Here is a 14,175-nt window from a genome sequence, read left to right as displayed (position 1 = left end):
GATGAAGCCTCATCAGTGACTGCCAGTCACATGACCCGGAAGTTGTCAGCTGTTTTCCACCATGTTGGTAGAGGACCATGTTGCAGTCGGTGAGAGCAGTGTGCTGTCTCCGCTTGGGTCGGTGCATGGGTCATGGAGCCAGTGCAGGTCCCACCAGGGGGCGGCTCTTTATGGTGAGCATGTTATTATTCACAGTGGTGTATTGACGTACTGTGGCTATACTCGTCTGTATAGGAAGAGCTGTCCCCAGTGTGATGTGTGACCGGGGAGCACATGTCCCCTAAGTGTCTCTGTATCAGTGTAACATGTTTTATTCTGTCCTATGTGTAGGTGGTCGGACTGGGCAATCATGGCATGTCTGGCACCAGGCACAGTGTGGGCATGACCGCCATTAACCAGCTGGCGCGGAGGCTCAATGTCGCCGATCAGTGGACGACAGACAGACGGACGGGAGCCGATGTCGTCACTGCCCAGTTTGATGGCGCCCATCTAGTCCTGATAAAGCCACGGCAGTTTATGAATGTTAATGGGACAAGTGTGGCCAATGCCGGTGAGGTTAATAATTGCTGCATGTAAGGGGTACTTGTCACTTACATGAGAATCAACAGCACCCCCATGGCAGATCGAGCGTCATCTGGTGCCCCCCCCCCCATGGCAGATCGAGTGTCATCTGGTGCCCCCCATGGCAGATCGAGCGTCATCTGGTGCCCCCCCCCATGGCAGATCGAGTGTCATCTGGTGCCCCCCATGGCAGATCGAGCGTCATCTGGTGCCCCCCCAATAGTAGATCGAGGTGGCATATTGTGCCCCCCCATAGTAGATCGAGCTGGCATCTGGCGTCCCCCCCCCCCATAGTAGATCGAGCGTCATCTGGCGTCCCCCCCATAGTAGATCGAGGTGGCATCTGGTGCCCCCCATAGTAGATCAAGGTGGCATCTGGTGCCCCCCATATTAGATCGAGCTGGCATCTGGTGCCCCCCATAACAGATCCAGGAGACACCTTTTGGGCATAGATCTAGGATGTACATGAGTCCCCTAGGCCTCCTTCCTTTGGTGGCAGTTACTGTTATGGACACTTGTACCAGCTGCCTTTGATATTGGGGTCTTGTTGCATGTTAGGTTTGTAATGGGGGAACACTGCATGCTGTGGTTTTTTTTGTCTGTAATCCATCACTGTTGGTTCTGCCAGAGGGTCTTGCAGGCCTGGTTACGGGGTTCCTGTTATCGGCCTGCGTGGTTATAGACAGTGTTGATGTTCTGCAGCTTCCCGTTTACCATCTACAATTTCCACGATTTCTGGTCTAGGGTCTCAATACGTATTGACATTTTTTGGTTGCAAAGTTTATTATTATTATTATTATTATTATTATTATTATTATTATTTGGGATAATTACTGATGGATAATCTAATATGGATCTTTTTTTCCCCAGCTGGAAAGTTCCGCCTGACCCCTGAGAATATCTATCTGTTGCATGATGAGTTGGACAAGTCTCTGGGGAAGGTGACTCTGAAGCACGGGGGGAGCGCAAGGTATCTGGTCCGTTAATGAGTGAAATGCAGACCACTTGGCCAACTTTTGGGGACTCGTCCTGCCCCCTATTCACGGCAGCATTGCATAGACGACAAGCTGAGCTTGAGATGATATCTTTTTCTGTGATTTGATTAAGATTTTTATTTTTAGGATTTATAGAGAGAGCCTGTGAGTCCTGCTTGCTCAACGCACCCAGACCGTGATTGACAGCTCACAGAGTGGGAGGAGCAGGGCTCTCAGGCTTCCTCAATAACTACTGAATGAAATCATTGAAATCTATAAATCTTGGAGCTTTAACCGCAAACAATAACTGTTTAATGCTTATTTTAAGTGTCTGACCCCTGTTCTGGTGGGCGATTGCTGGCATCATATAAGCTATACACACAGTCCTCTGATGTGTATTCTGACCTCGGCTGCCTCCTGTATTTTCTAGGGGCCACAATGGTGTCCGTTCCTGCATTGACCACCTGAAGTCAGACGTAAGTCCTGCGGCCGGCATTTGCCCACCTTTCATTTAACAGGATTCTGTAATGAAGACTGTGTTTTTCTCTTTCTCCCTTGGCAGACGATGATCAGACTCTTGATTGGCATCGGACGCCCGGCTGACAAGTCTTCGGTGACCCCCTATGTACTGGGACGCTTTACAAACCATGAGCAGGAGACACTGACCTTGGTTTTGGAGAAAGGTCTGGACTTGTTACTTGGACATATCCAAAAAAGGACTCAGACCACGACGCCAATAACTAGGCCGGTGCAAAACAGAATATGAAGGTAGCTAGAATATTCAGTTCATAAACGTTCAACTGAAAAGAAGGTGACCGTGGCTCAGAACCACCTGCGGAGGGCGCGACAACTCATCTGGTGTAATCACAGGAATACCTGGACCCCCACGATCAGCTGTTATCAGCTCTTGCAGTGGGGTATACACACAGTGTAAGGAGCTGGAACAGTACAGCGCCACACACAGTACAGTGGCTATAATGGGTACTGCACATCAGCTCCTATTCAACTCGATAAGAGCCGCGTTGCAGTTCTTGGTAATGGGCGTCAGGCCCTCACTGATCTGATATAGGATAGGTCTTCAGTATCAAAGTCGTGGACAGCCCCTTTAATTTCTTGAACCTCAAAATGACTCCCATGCCTCATGTAATACAGGGGATTTCCTGTTCTACAAAAAAAAAGTTGTTGACCTATTAATTCATCAGCGTCATAATGGTGGGGTCTTACACCCCTTCTAGTCACCTGTCACACTCCCTTATACGTTTATTATTGGTATTGCAGACCAGGACCATTCACTTTCATGGAATAAAGCTGTAGTAAACAATACCCTAAAAAAAAAAGCCAGTGGCATTGAATGGGGGACATGGTCCTTGCCCGTCAAACAGCCGATTGTCAGGGACCACCCCCCCCCTTCCCCCCTTAAAATCCAATAGTGATATCCTACCCTAAAGATTTTAATGAACTGGGAGTGGGATAAAGGAACACTTATGCCGGGTGCAGGGCCTGAGAGGGCAGAGCAGGACACACTCGTCCGCCCTGTACCAGGCATAACACAATATTACAGATTTACTCGGTTTTATGAATGGGAAGAATAAACATGAAGAGTTTATAGTCGCATTATATTCGCCTTTTTCACACCAGATACATTGAGAATAGAGCTCAATATTACATGCGCCTCCTAAGGTGGGAAGGGAGCAGTGACTTTCGCACGCTGATCACACGACCCCTAGCGGCTCCTGCGGGCAGTGACTGAAGTACGTGATCGGCCTCAACCGTCCGCCTTTATTATAATCGGTCCATCTTATGTGTCTTATGTGTGCAGACGCAGTTTACTGTCACTTTGCTATTAGAAGAGCATTGCCGGCCGGGGTGGAGGAGATTCCTGGTAATGGGTTCTGTTTCGGCAGTTTGCTGTCTTGGCTTCCTGTAAGGTCCTGCAAGTAAACAGAGTATATTAAAGGGCTTGTCCATCTTTGGGGACGATTAGCTTTTTATTTCCGTAGTTGCAAAAGCAATCTTTGTAGTTGGGTTTTATTGAGAGCGCTGCACCGCTTGGCTTTTACAGGCTTTCGCTTCACAGTCAACTTTGATGAGAGGAGCTCAAAAAAGACAGATAAAGAGATACAAACTCACCTGTCATTTACTATGAGCTCACTGATGGATTCTCAGTTAACTCATTCTGCAATAACAATACAGTGCAACACAGAGTCTACAGTAGAGAAATTCTGCAATACTGTTAATGAAGCCCAACTACAAAAATGATTTTTAGCCCCAATTTCATGCATCCAGAGGTGGACAACCCCTTTATGTATCCTTGACGTACAGGGGCACATACTTTCTGGACTCACTGGTGGAGGTTTACCTTTGCTAGGGCAGGGTTGGCTTGAATTGGCCCAAGCCTTGTGGTTCTGGACAGCATCCCGATCTTGCCGAGTATGGCATTGGAGACGTCTTGTCTTGGCACCAGTCCCAGATCTCCAATGCAGTAATGCGGGATTACCCCAGGGCCCTTTAAGATGGGGGAGACTGTCTGCCTGTAGGGGAAATCACACAAAATGTCAGGATTCTTAACACGGGCCGTATTCACACAGCCTTCATATTTACCGTCCATGTCATAGCCGCAATCCCCCACACCCCCGAGGGTCTTCAGCCTCATAGGCATATACGAGGCTGTAGGTTCTGGTGAGAATATTTACCGAACAGAAGGTAAGAAAGAAATAAGTTCAGTGAATGCACTCGTAGCGTGACATGGGCCCCTTCCTCAGGACCACTCTGGGCCCGGCTTGGTGGCTGGTATTGTAAGAATCCCTTTAAGAAAACGGAGCTCTGTTCCAGTTAATGACCAGCGCTATGTGGGACAAAGTCCTGACGGACCACTTTGCTTTAACCTGCACCTTATTGTTTCCCTTTGTGAGATTGATTAGAGCCCCCCGAGGTCAGACCCCTGTTGATGGTATATCCTGCCTGTCATGAAGGGAAATAGGTTGCCTGCTTTGGACAATCCTTTTTTTTTTTTTTTTGTTCACTTTCTATTTGGGAAATAACTTCTTATTGCCAATCGATAAGGGATAACTTGCTGATCGCTAAGACCCCCAAAGATCCTGAGAATGGGGCTCTACAGAGGCACAAAGAGCACCTGCTTCACCTCTGCTCCATTCATTGTCTAAGGAACTGCCAGAAATAGGGGGCCGCTGCACTCAGCTTTCTCTGGTAGTTCCATAGACAATGAATGGAGCATGAGCACCTTCACTGCATTTAAGATGGGCCTGTTCTGATGGATCTGGAACCCCCTCTACAAGATCACTGGGGGTCCCGTCAGAAATCTGTGAAAGGAGATAGCGTCTATTCTGGGAATAACCTCCATCCACTAATGATTATCTGATCACAGGGTGTTTCTCTGGTAGGAAACCAGTGATTACCTGTAACCAGAAAGCAATTGTTGGATTTCCCTGCAGCGCCTCCACAGGGGACATGAGGCATTGCAATCTTAGCACTGTAGTTATACGGTACCTGTTGCCCCTGGGTGCCGTATAATAGTCCGGGTCTATTCTCTGGAAGTCCTGTAGCCCCGGCCCCAGCCCCAGAGCGGCCGCACTGTTCAGCAGCAGCAGGAGACTGTGCAGCACATTGCTCCGTCTTTCCAGGGATTCATCGTGTCTTTCACCTTCCTCGTCTGCAGACTTCTCCTGTAAGGACACGTGAACGCTGTGAATGGCTAGCGATGGGCCTCTGCGGGGCTTCATGCTGTGTATTATATGGTCGGAGCGAGCGCTGGCTGAGCCTGGGTGTGCGCCCTCCATAACATCTGATGGGTCGCCACTATCGCACTGTGTGCACATGTCCATATACTGATATTTCAGGCATAATGTGTGGTGGTGTCATACCACGAGCATGTCCTTCAGAGAAGACGCTGCCTGACTTAGGACTTTCTCCACTGCTTGCCTCTTCTTCACCTCGTCGTCTGCCTGCCTGCTTGCTGTGTTCCTCCCTTCCATAAGTCTTTGCACCTCTTCCTCCAGGGACGTCATCCTCTGCCTATGGGGAGAAGCAGACGCTGTCACCATTTGTCATGTAGAGTTACTACTTGGTCTAGGATGCCTCCCTGAGGTCGGTGTGACTAGTGGCCTATGGCCTGTGGCTACAAGTAGGGATGACATGGCTCCATGTTGATTCCCTGCCTTGTGTGTGACCGGTAGCAGCACTTGACCTCACGATCAGTCTACACATAGGGTTTATTTGTAGTCTGTAACCATGGAGACACATAGGTTGACATGTGAGCTGCATGCACAAAATGGTCAAAAACTTTTTGATCAAGAAATATAAAGCTCTCCTCTCTTTACACGATCATGGTGCTCACCTAAGTGCCTGCGCCTCCTCCAGCAGAGACTGATGCTCCGTGTGCAGATGGTTCAGCTCCTGCTCCTTGTGCAGAGCCTCGTCCAGCATTTCCTGCTGCTGCTGACACTGCTCGGTCAACATACGGATCACCTGCCACATGGATAGAACAGAAAAGCTCTTAAAGGGGTTGCCCACCATTGCTCCCTGTGTGTCCCAGCAAGTCATTGCAGACATTTCCATCAGCACTCTTCACCTCCTGCCACAGCAGTGAACGCTGATTGACAGCCCCTTTAAGTGGCTCCATCACAAGGACATTATTAGTCACACTCCTGGTCAGGTGGCCTGGTGCTGCTGCTCAGGGACCGATATGCTACGTCAGCCCTGTATCAGCCCGCAGCCATTTTTAGAATGGGCCCCAGTGGTCAATCAAAGTGAGCATTTTGCTGAATTTTTAAATGGGGTTATCCCTTTCAGAAAAATATTGGTCCCTGAATGCAGTTTGTTATAAAACAAAACAAACCTGTATTGTACTCGCCCTCACCCAGGTCTGGTGCTGAGTCTTTACCGCTGCTACTGGTGTCTGTTATTGGCTGCAGCGGTGATGCACGTTCAACCGCACAGCAGCCAATCCGGTGAGCTCTGGGGGGCCAGTCCATCTATGGGTAGAGCCACTGAGCTCACTGATTGGCTGCGGCACTGTATATGATGGCAGCACCGCAGCCAATACCAGATATAGGGAGCAGTGGCTGAGACTCCGCTCTGGACCCACGGAAATAACGAACTACCCCGGTGACCTTTTATTTTCTGAAAGGCGATAACCCCTTTAAGATTTGAAACCCCCTTTAATAGCAAGTAAGCGCACATGCTCATATGCCAAGGCATGAGCCCCAGGTTCCCCTCATTACTAGAGTCCACCATGACAGTCCGTGACCTGATCGCTGACCCGTTCCATCCCGCGTGGGCACCTCACCTTTTGGTTGCTGACGTTGTTCTTCGCCAGCTCTTTCTCGTTCTCCTCCAGCATCTCCACCTGTTTCCTCAGCTCGGCCTCGTGTTCTTTCAGCAGGTCGTTCTCTTGGATCAGCACTAAACTCTTCTCGGACATTTTGGCCAGCTGGGAGCTGACTGCCACGTTCTCACGGATTGCGCGCTTTGTGGTTTCGGCCATCTGATCGTTGGATACTCGGCGGAATTCGGCTGCCACGGTGTTAACCTTCTGCACCATTTCCTTCTTCAACCTGAGGAAGAGAAGACGTTAAAGTACTGACTACCAGTGCGACTAATGTCCAGAGTCTTAAAGGGATTGTCCATATTCAGGTAATAACACACTAGATGGCAGGTAGGTTCTGACTTTGCCTATTAATCAGAATAAGAGCTGAAAATGCCGGCAGGTACGGGGGGGGTGGCAGGGCTCTGGTATGGCAGCCATAGTCTACTGACGTGGCCACTGGATCACGGTCCTGCAAGTACTTGTGCTCCGCTGCTGTCCCTCATGGCAGAGCACTGACCTGTCCTTGTCCAGCACGACCTTCTTCTCCAGCTTGTACATCGTTTCCTTGTGTTCTTCCTCCTGGTTTCTTAACTTCTCCTCCAATGCCGCAAACTTGGCCATCAGGTTTTCTTTCTGCACCCTGAACTCTTCCAAGGAGGCCAACTTGCCCGCTGGCAACAAAGCAAAACAATTGGTCATTGAGGACATGCCCAGAAAATCATGGAAAATAACGCTATTAGTCAGCAGACCCCCGCGACCGGGAGGAAATGAGCTTTAGGCTACTTTCACACACAGCATATTTGCTGCGTATTTTTACGCGCGCGTATTTTGCTGCTGCTTTACCTGCGTTTTTTTACGCAGGCAAAAAACGCAGCTGCTTTCACACACAGCGTTTTTTGCTGCGTTTTTTGCAGCTGCGTTTTTTTCAGCATTGTGTACTGAAAATAAAGTTTGTTTGAAAAAAAAAAAAAAAGGGGAAAAAAAAAAAGTAATTGAGGTCATTTCCTGTCTTTATGACTCAGAATACAATACACACTGGAGTTAACATCATGTCGATTCTGCCAGCTGCAATGGCCTTGAGCCAAAGACGCCTCAGCAAGCGGAACAGACATCAGCTGGGGTTTACTAACCCCACTGTCACTAACCCCAGGTTACTAGGGCAGGCGTCAGTCAGACGCCCCCCCTCGTAACCCTGTACGGTAAGGATATGTTCACACGATCCTGATTTCAATCCTTTTTTTTCAGGACAAAAACCGCAGCTCTTGGCAGAAAACGCAGGTGCGTTTTTGGTGCGTTTTTGATGCGGTTTTTAGTGCGGTTTTTTATGCAGTTTTCTCTGCAGATTGTCTGTGTTTGACACAAATAAAGCTTTAACTGCAGTGGGGGAAAAAAAAAGAAATGATGTCATTTCCTTGTCCAACCCTTTTCTTCTTCCATCCTCCATTTTGGGACTAAACACCAAAATGAGTGGACGTGTTTTGAATGACAGCGCTCCGCAGAGTGCTGAGCGTAGGCCAGATCACAGCCCGCGGATCCAGCTCTATCCAGCTATTTAAGTCTACGTTCACATTTGCGGTCTGCGCCGCAGCGTCGGGCGCCGCATGCGTCATGCGCCCCTATATTTAACATGGGGGCGCATGGACATGCGTCGCACTTGCGTTTTGCGCCGGCCGCATGCGTCACTGCAGCGCACGCATCCGGCCGCAGAGGACGCAGCAAGTTGCATTTTTGCTGCGTCCAAAATCAATCAAAAAAAGGACGCATGCGGCGCACAACGCAAATGTGAACATAGCCTAAGTGCCACGTATTTAAGTGCCACGTATTTAAGTGCCACGTATTTCAGTGCCACGTATTTAAGTGCCACGTGCCACGTATTTAAGTGCCACATGCCACGTATTTAAGTGCCACGTATCACGTATTTCAGTGCCACGTATTTCAGTGCCACGTATCAAAGTGCCACGTGCCACGTATCAAAGTGCCACGTGCCACGTATCAAAGTGCCACGTGCCACATATTTCAGTGCCACGTATCAAAGTGCCACGTGCCACGTATCAAAGTGCCACATGCCACGTATTTAAGTGACACGTGCCACGTATCAAAGTGCCACGTATCAAAGTGCCACGTGCCACGTATTTAAGTGACACGTGCCACGTATCAAAGTGCCACGTATCAAAGTGCCACGTATCAAAGTGCCACGTGCCACGTATTTAAGTGACACGTGCCACGTATCAAAGTGCCACGTATCAAAGTGCCACGTGCCACGTATTTAAGTGACACGTGCCACGTATCAAAGTGCCACGTGCCACGTATCAAAGTGCCACGTGCCACGTATTTAAGTGACACGTGCCACGTATCAAAGTGCCACGTATCAAAGTGCCACGTGCCACGTATTTAAGTGACACGTGCCACGTATCAAAGTGCCACGTATCAAAGTGCCACGTGCCACGTATCAAAGTGCCACGTGCCACGTATCAAAGTGCCACGTGCCACGTATCAAAGTGCCACGTGCCACGTATCAAAGTGCCACGTATCAAAGTGCCACGTGCCACGTATCAAAGTGCCACGTGCCACGTATCAAAGTGCCACGTGCCACGTATTTAAGTGACACGTGCCACGTATCAAAGTGCCACGTATCAAAGTGCCACGTATCAAAGTGCCACGTGCCACGTATTTAAGTGACACGTGCCACGTATCAAAGTGCCACGTATCAAAGTGCCACGTGCCACGTATTTAAGTGACACGTGCCACGTATCAAAGTGCCACGTGCCACATATTTCAGTGCCACATATTTCAGTGCCACGTATCAAAGTGCCACGTATCAAAGTGACTGAGCGCCGGCCCTAAAGTGAAAGTGAAAGCAGAGCGGTGACGTCACCGCTGTGCTGTTAGGGCCGGAGCTCAGTCAGTGTCAGGAAGCAGACGCTGGGGGACGCGCAGGTGAGCATGTACTGTTTGTTTTTTTTACTTTTACGCTGGTAACCAGGGTAAACATCGGGTTACTAAGCGCGGCCCTGCGCTTAGCAACCCGATGTTTACCCTGGTTACCCGGGGGCCTCGGCATCCTTGGTCGCTGGAGAGCGGTCTGTGTGACAGCTCTCCAGCGATCAAACAGCGACGCTGCAGCGATCGGCATCGTTGTCGCTATCGCTGCAGCGTCGCTACACACACACACACACACACACACACACACACACACACACACTCCATGCTGCTTCACTGGGGGGCGGGGGCTTCCCTCTTCCTGTCCGACGTCACGTCCGGTCCTGGGTGTCAACCCCTCCGTACAAAGACGCCGACACCCAGGACAAAGGCGCTGTGTGTGCACGGTAATATGGGGCCCTAGGGGGATACGCAGACACGCCGCTGCGTAAAGAATTGACATGTCAATTCTTTTTACGCCGGCGTGTTTGCAGACAAAAGCGCCGCGTTTTTTTGCGGTGTGTCTGAACGGCAAAGTGAATTTCTCATTCACTTTGCCGGCAGACGAAAATGACATTGCGCATTTTTGAAAAGCGCCCGCAAAATAGCGCTCAAAAATGCGCTATGTCTGAAAGTAGCCTTATTCCCCTCGGCAGCGTTCAACTTTCAGTCATAGGGGTGGCGGTGGCACGGCTTCAGTCACTGCTGTGTGTATAGAGAGCAGCAGCTGTAACCATGACCCCCGCACTGACTGACAGCAGGATCAGCAATAGAGCCGGCTGTCAGTCAGTGTTGGGGGCGCAGTTACTGCCGCCGCTCTCTATACACAGTCGTGAATGAAGCCGTGTCACCGCCACCCCTATGACTGAAAGCTGAACACTGCCAGGGAAAATAAAGTTCATTTCATCCTGGTGCTGGCGACGCACAGTGTCAGAACGGTAGTAACTTGCAGATTCACCCCATATCTGCAGGTAAATGGCATTATTTTACTTGACAGGTCCCCTTTAAGTCCTTCATGGCGCCTCAAGGAAGGTCCCAGGAGAGGATCCCACCTTAGCACATGGGCTGTGGTCGTCTTCATGATACAATCCTTTTAAAATCAAAGCTGAAATAGAGATGTAATTGAGTCCTAAAATCACCCCCACCCTGTGCCAATCTGTGGGTCACAGTATGACTAGCCCCATAAACCCTCATTCTGTGTGGTCCCTCTTAAAGACATTTATCAGAGCCATGAAATATCCTTCTGCAGTCTTGACTTCTCAAGAAAAAACCCTCATAAAACAAGAATCATGCTGGTGAGGCTGGGTCTTGATGAATGAGCAGCTTGGGGGTAGTCTGTCAATTGGAGGCTGTGAATGTTTTTGACACCACCGCCCCCCCCCCCAAACCACCACCACTAAGTGACTAGTCTGCTCCTGATTTTGTCCAAAGGTGTCCTGTGTAGCCCAAATACAATGTATATGTAAAAGAAAAAAAAAAAAAGTAATCCAAGTTCTACCCAACTCTGCTTCATCTGATGTTCTTGAAGACCGGACCATCGATGCAAACCCTGGCGAAATCCCGTGGTTACACAATAAAGCTGCTAGCACATTTGTATTGTGCACCCAGCTTCTAGCAAATGCACGATACACCCTCCCAATCTAGTGCATGCATGGCCTGCGCCCATCTACTAGCACATGCGCGCTCTGCACACATCTTGTAGCGCATGCGCGGTCTGCCCCATCAACTAGTGCATGTGCGGTCTGCACACATCTTGTAGCGCATGCGCGGTCTGCCCCATATACTAGTGCATGTGCGGTCTGCACACATCTTGTAGCGCATGCGCGGTCTGCCCCATCTACTAGCGCATGTGTGGTCTGCGCCCATCTTGTAGCACATGCGCGGTCTGCCCCCATCATCTGGCGCATGCGCGGTCTGCACCCAGCCTCTAGCGCATGCTCAGCATGCACCATCTTCACCGCATTGGTGTTCCCTTTATTTAAAATGTCAATCTGCCAGAATTAGGAATAGGATGCAGCCATCTTGACTCCTTGCCTCCACAGAGCTCATTAGCTTCCTGGACGCGCGGTCAATAGACTGCTTTTTATGACAATGCAGCGTCTCCCTGGACTACAAAGCAGAGCCGTCTAGTACAATGATTTTTTGTTACCTAGCAGCATGTTCTCTGACATGAGCTTGTCCTTCGTCTCCTGGAACTCGTGCCTCATCTGCCCCAGCTGCGTCTCGTAGGCGGCCTTCTCGGCTTCCTTGGCCTGCTGCAGACCGGACAACTGGTCGTTGAGGTCGGCGACTTCATCCACGCGCTGGTTCAGCATGCGTTTCAGAAATGACACAATCTCCTTCTTATCGCTCGTCAGCTGCTCAAACTGCGCCTGGTAGAAGGTCTCCTTGGCGCAAATTTCATCCCATTTCTTTTGATATCTAAAGGGGGAAGCATGTAGAAAGTAAGCAACGTGTGCTCACCGCAGCGATATAGACGTGTGGCCAAGAAATAATGTCAGCGAGCCACTGGGCTCCTGAAATATGAGAGACGGGAGGGGATCTGACCACTGGGACCCCACTGGGTGCGGCCCGGAGACTATAGAGGTAAGTCCTCGGCTGCTATTCTCAGCCCCATAGTTTCCAATCACAGTCATGTGGCTTCGGAGGATGGGGGTCCCCATTCTAGAAACTTGGGGGGCCCCACCGATCCAGCATCACCAATCTAGTGGATAGGTGGTAAATATTTTTGGCTTGAGTGCCCCTTTAACTCTTTCCATACATGTATGCAGTGGGCTCAGGAATTCCGTACACGGCAGAAGCCAGCTGTCTTCTACAGCCAGCACCCGCCTCTCAGCAGCAACCAGAGCGCGCTCCAAAAGCTGATTTTTAACTACTTAATTGTTAATGTCTGAATTTAAGTGGTGCTAATCCGGGCCCCCGTCTGCCCCCTAGCCCTCGCTGCAGTCGCCGGGTGCCGCCTTGGTCTCCTGTGAAATCTTGACTCTGATTGGTGCTATATACTGCAGTATGGCAGAGGTATAAAATAAATACAAAGATAGGATTACCCCAATTTCCTTCATTATAAAAAATAAAATGTGTCGTCGCGTCCATAAGGTTTGCCTCTATAAAAATATACAAAAAGAAAAAAAAATCTCAGAACTTTGGCTTTTCTTAGGTGGCAGGAGCGGTGATCCCCCCCCCCAAACGATCCAATAAAAAGTGATTAGTCCGTCATATGTTCTACAAAATGGTATCAAGAACGACCGTCTTTGCAAAAAAAAGGTGTTTTTTTTGTTATTTTCTAAGTTTAGAATTTTTTTTTAACCACTAAAATATAGAAACAACCCCTCTACAAGTTTGGTAAGGCGGAATCGCCCCCGTCCTGGAGAATCATGTTACCGGGTCATTATTACAATACAATAAATGGCGAAAAAGAACCAAACAGAAAACCAATGGGGGATGGTGGAGGGATCGTTCTCTTGTCCCCGTACACCCTGCGGTGAAGTAAGTGGGGTCCTGCAATAATCGCGTCCTAGACGGCTATGGGGACGGGAAAATAAAATAGTTATGGCTCTGGGAAGAAGGGGAGGGGACACCAGGGAAGGAAGGGGTTAATGCTTTTGTCATTTGCAAATAAGGTTATTTGGGAGGAGGAGAAGCGCTGGCAGGAATGCAATAACTTTCTTTGTAAAGTGTCCTAGGTACGGACAGACTGTATCGGGTCACTGCTGATGCAGAACCTCTTGACTAGTTGCACCAACAGTCTGCAGTGCTGGGACTTGTAGTACTACAAGAAGTCACAGTTACCGGTCCACTCGGCCCTCCAGGTCCTGGATCTGCAGCTGGTAGTACTCCTTGCTCCCCTCAGACACCGGCTCCGGTTTGCTCGTCTCCGGCAGAGTCGTCTTCTTCTTACCGGCGGCGCTTTCCTTTCCCTTTTTCTTCTTGGGCGGCATCTTGCTTCTACCGATGTCACCGAGTGTAGCGTTCCGTTACCAAGCAACTAAGCCCCGCCCTCCGGGTGAGCGCTGCAAAACTACGTCTACTCTGACCCACGCGAGTGGGCGTGTCTAAGCAGCTGGGCGGGGTTTCAGGCATGACATCGCCAGGCTGGCAGCGGAGGCACGCTGCTCCCTCTGTCGCCCGTTATATCTGCTCAGTGGTGACGTCACCCATCTGTCGCCCGTTATATCTGCTCAGTGGTGACGTCCCCCCATCTGTCACCCGTTATATCTGCTCAGTGGTGACGTCCCCCCATCTGTCACCCGTTATATCTGCTCAGTGGTGACGTCCCCCCGCATGTCACCCGTTATATCTGTCACCCGTTATATCTGCTCAGTGGTGACGTCCCCCCATCTGTCACCCGTTATATCTGTTCAGTGGTGACGTCCCCCCGCCTGTCACCCGTTATAT

At 49.8% G+C, this 14,175-nt stretch overlaps 2 protein-coding genes across 2 annotated transcripts; one reads left to right on the top strand and one right to left on the bottom strand.

Annotated features, from left to right (window-relative positions):
* On the top strand, positions 1-3,148 carry PTRH1 (peptidyl-tRNA hydrolase 1 homolog). Its single transcript, XM_077284402.1, has 5 exons — positions 1-173; positions 331-550; positions 1,432-1,531; positions 1,966-2,011; positions 2,098-3,148. The coding sequence occupies exons 1-5, from the start codon at positions 78-80 to the stop codon at positions 2,299-2,301; spliced, it is 666 nt and encodes a 221-aa protein (XP_077140517.1). The 5' UTR covers positions 1-77; the 3' UTR covers positions 2,302-3,148.
* A 182-nt stretch (positions 3,149-3,330) lies between these two features.
* Positions 3,331-13,809, bottom strand: CFAP157 (cilia and flagella associated protein 157). The gene is made up of 9 exons (XM_077284401.1): positions 13,570-13,809; positions 11,930-12,201; positions 7,379-7,532; positions 6,841-7,108; positions 5,890-6,020; positions 5,417-5,567; positions 5,043-5,218; positions 3,895-4,066; positions 3,331-3,466 (listed from the first exon to the last, which is right to left on the bottom strand). Exons 1-9 carry the CDS (start codon positions 13,716-13,718, stop codon positions 3,368-3,370), a joined length of 1,572 nt encoding a protein of 523 aa, XP_077140516.1. The 5' UTR covers positions 13,719-13,809; the 3' UTR covers positions 3,331-3,367.
* Between the last annotated feature and the right edge of the window lie 366 nt (positions 13,810-14,175).

This window comes from Ranitomeya variabilis, chromosome 2, assembly GCF_051348905.1.
Source record: "Ranitomeya variabilis isolate aRanVar5 chromosome 2, aRanVar5.hap1, whole genome shotgun sequence".
NCBI lineage: Eukaryota > Metazoa > Chordata > Amphibia > Anura > Dendrobatidae > Ranitomeya > Ranitomeya variabilis.
The sequence above is the reverse complement of the archived record's forward strand: the minus strand, read 5'-3'. Positions and strand labels throughout refer to the sequence as shown.

Bases quoted from the DNA above. Each gene is read 5' to 3' on its own strand.
- CFAP157 (XM_077284401.1), bottom strand. From the start codon at position 13,718: ATGCCGCCCAAGAAGAAAAAGGGAAAGGAAAGCGCCGCCGGTAAGAAG. The intron at 6,021-6,840 runs GTGAGGTGCCCA...TCCATGTGGCAG, and splicing joins ACAACGTCAGCAACCAAAAG to GTGATCCGTATGTTGACCGA. The intron at 5,219-5,416 runs GTATGACACCAC...GTGTCCTTACAG, and splicing joins CTCTGAAGGACATGCTCGTG to GAGAAGTCTGCAGACGAGGA.
- PTRH1 (XM_077284402.1), top strand. From the start codon at position 78: ATGTTGCAGTCGGTGAGAGCAGTGTGCTGTCTCCGCTTGGGTCGGTGC. The intron at 174-330 runs GTGAGCATGTTA...TCCTATGTGTAG, and splicing joins CCAGGGGGCGGCTCTTTATG to GTGGTCGGACTGGGCAATCA. The intron at 551-1,431 runs GTGAGGTTAATA...TTTTTTCCCCAG, and splicing joins GACAAGTGTGGCCAATGCCG to CTGGAAAGTTCCGCCTGACC.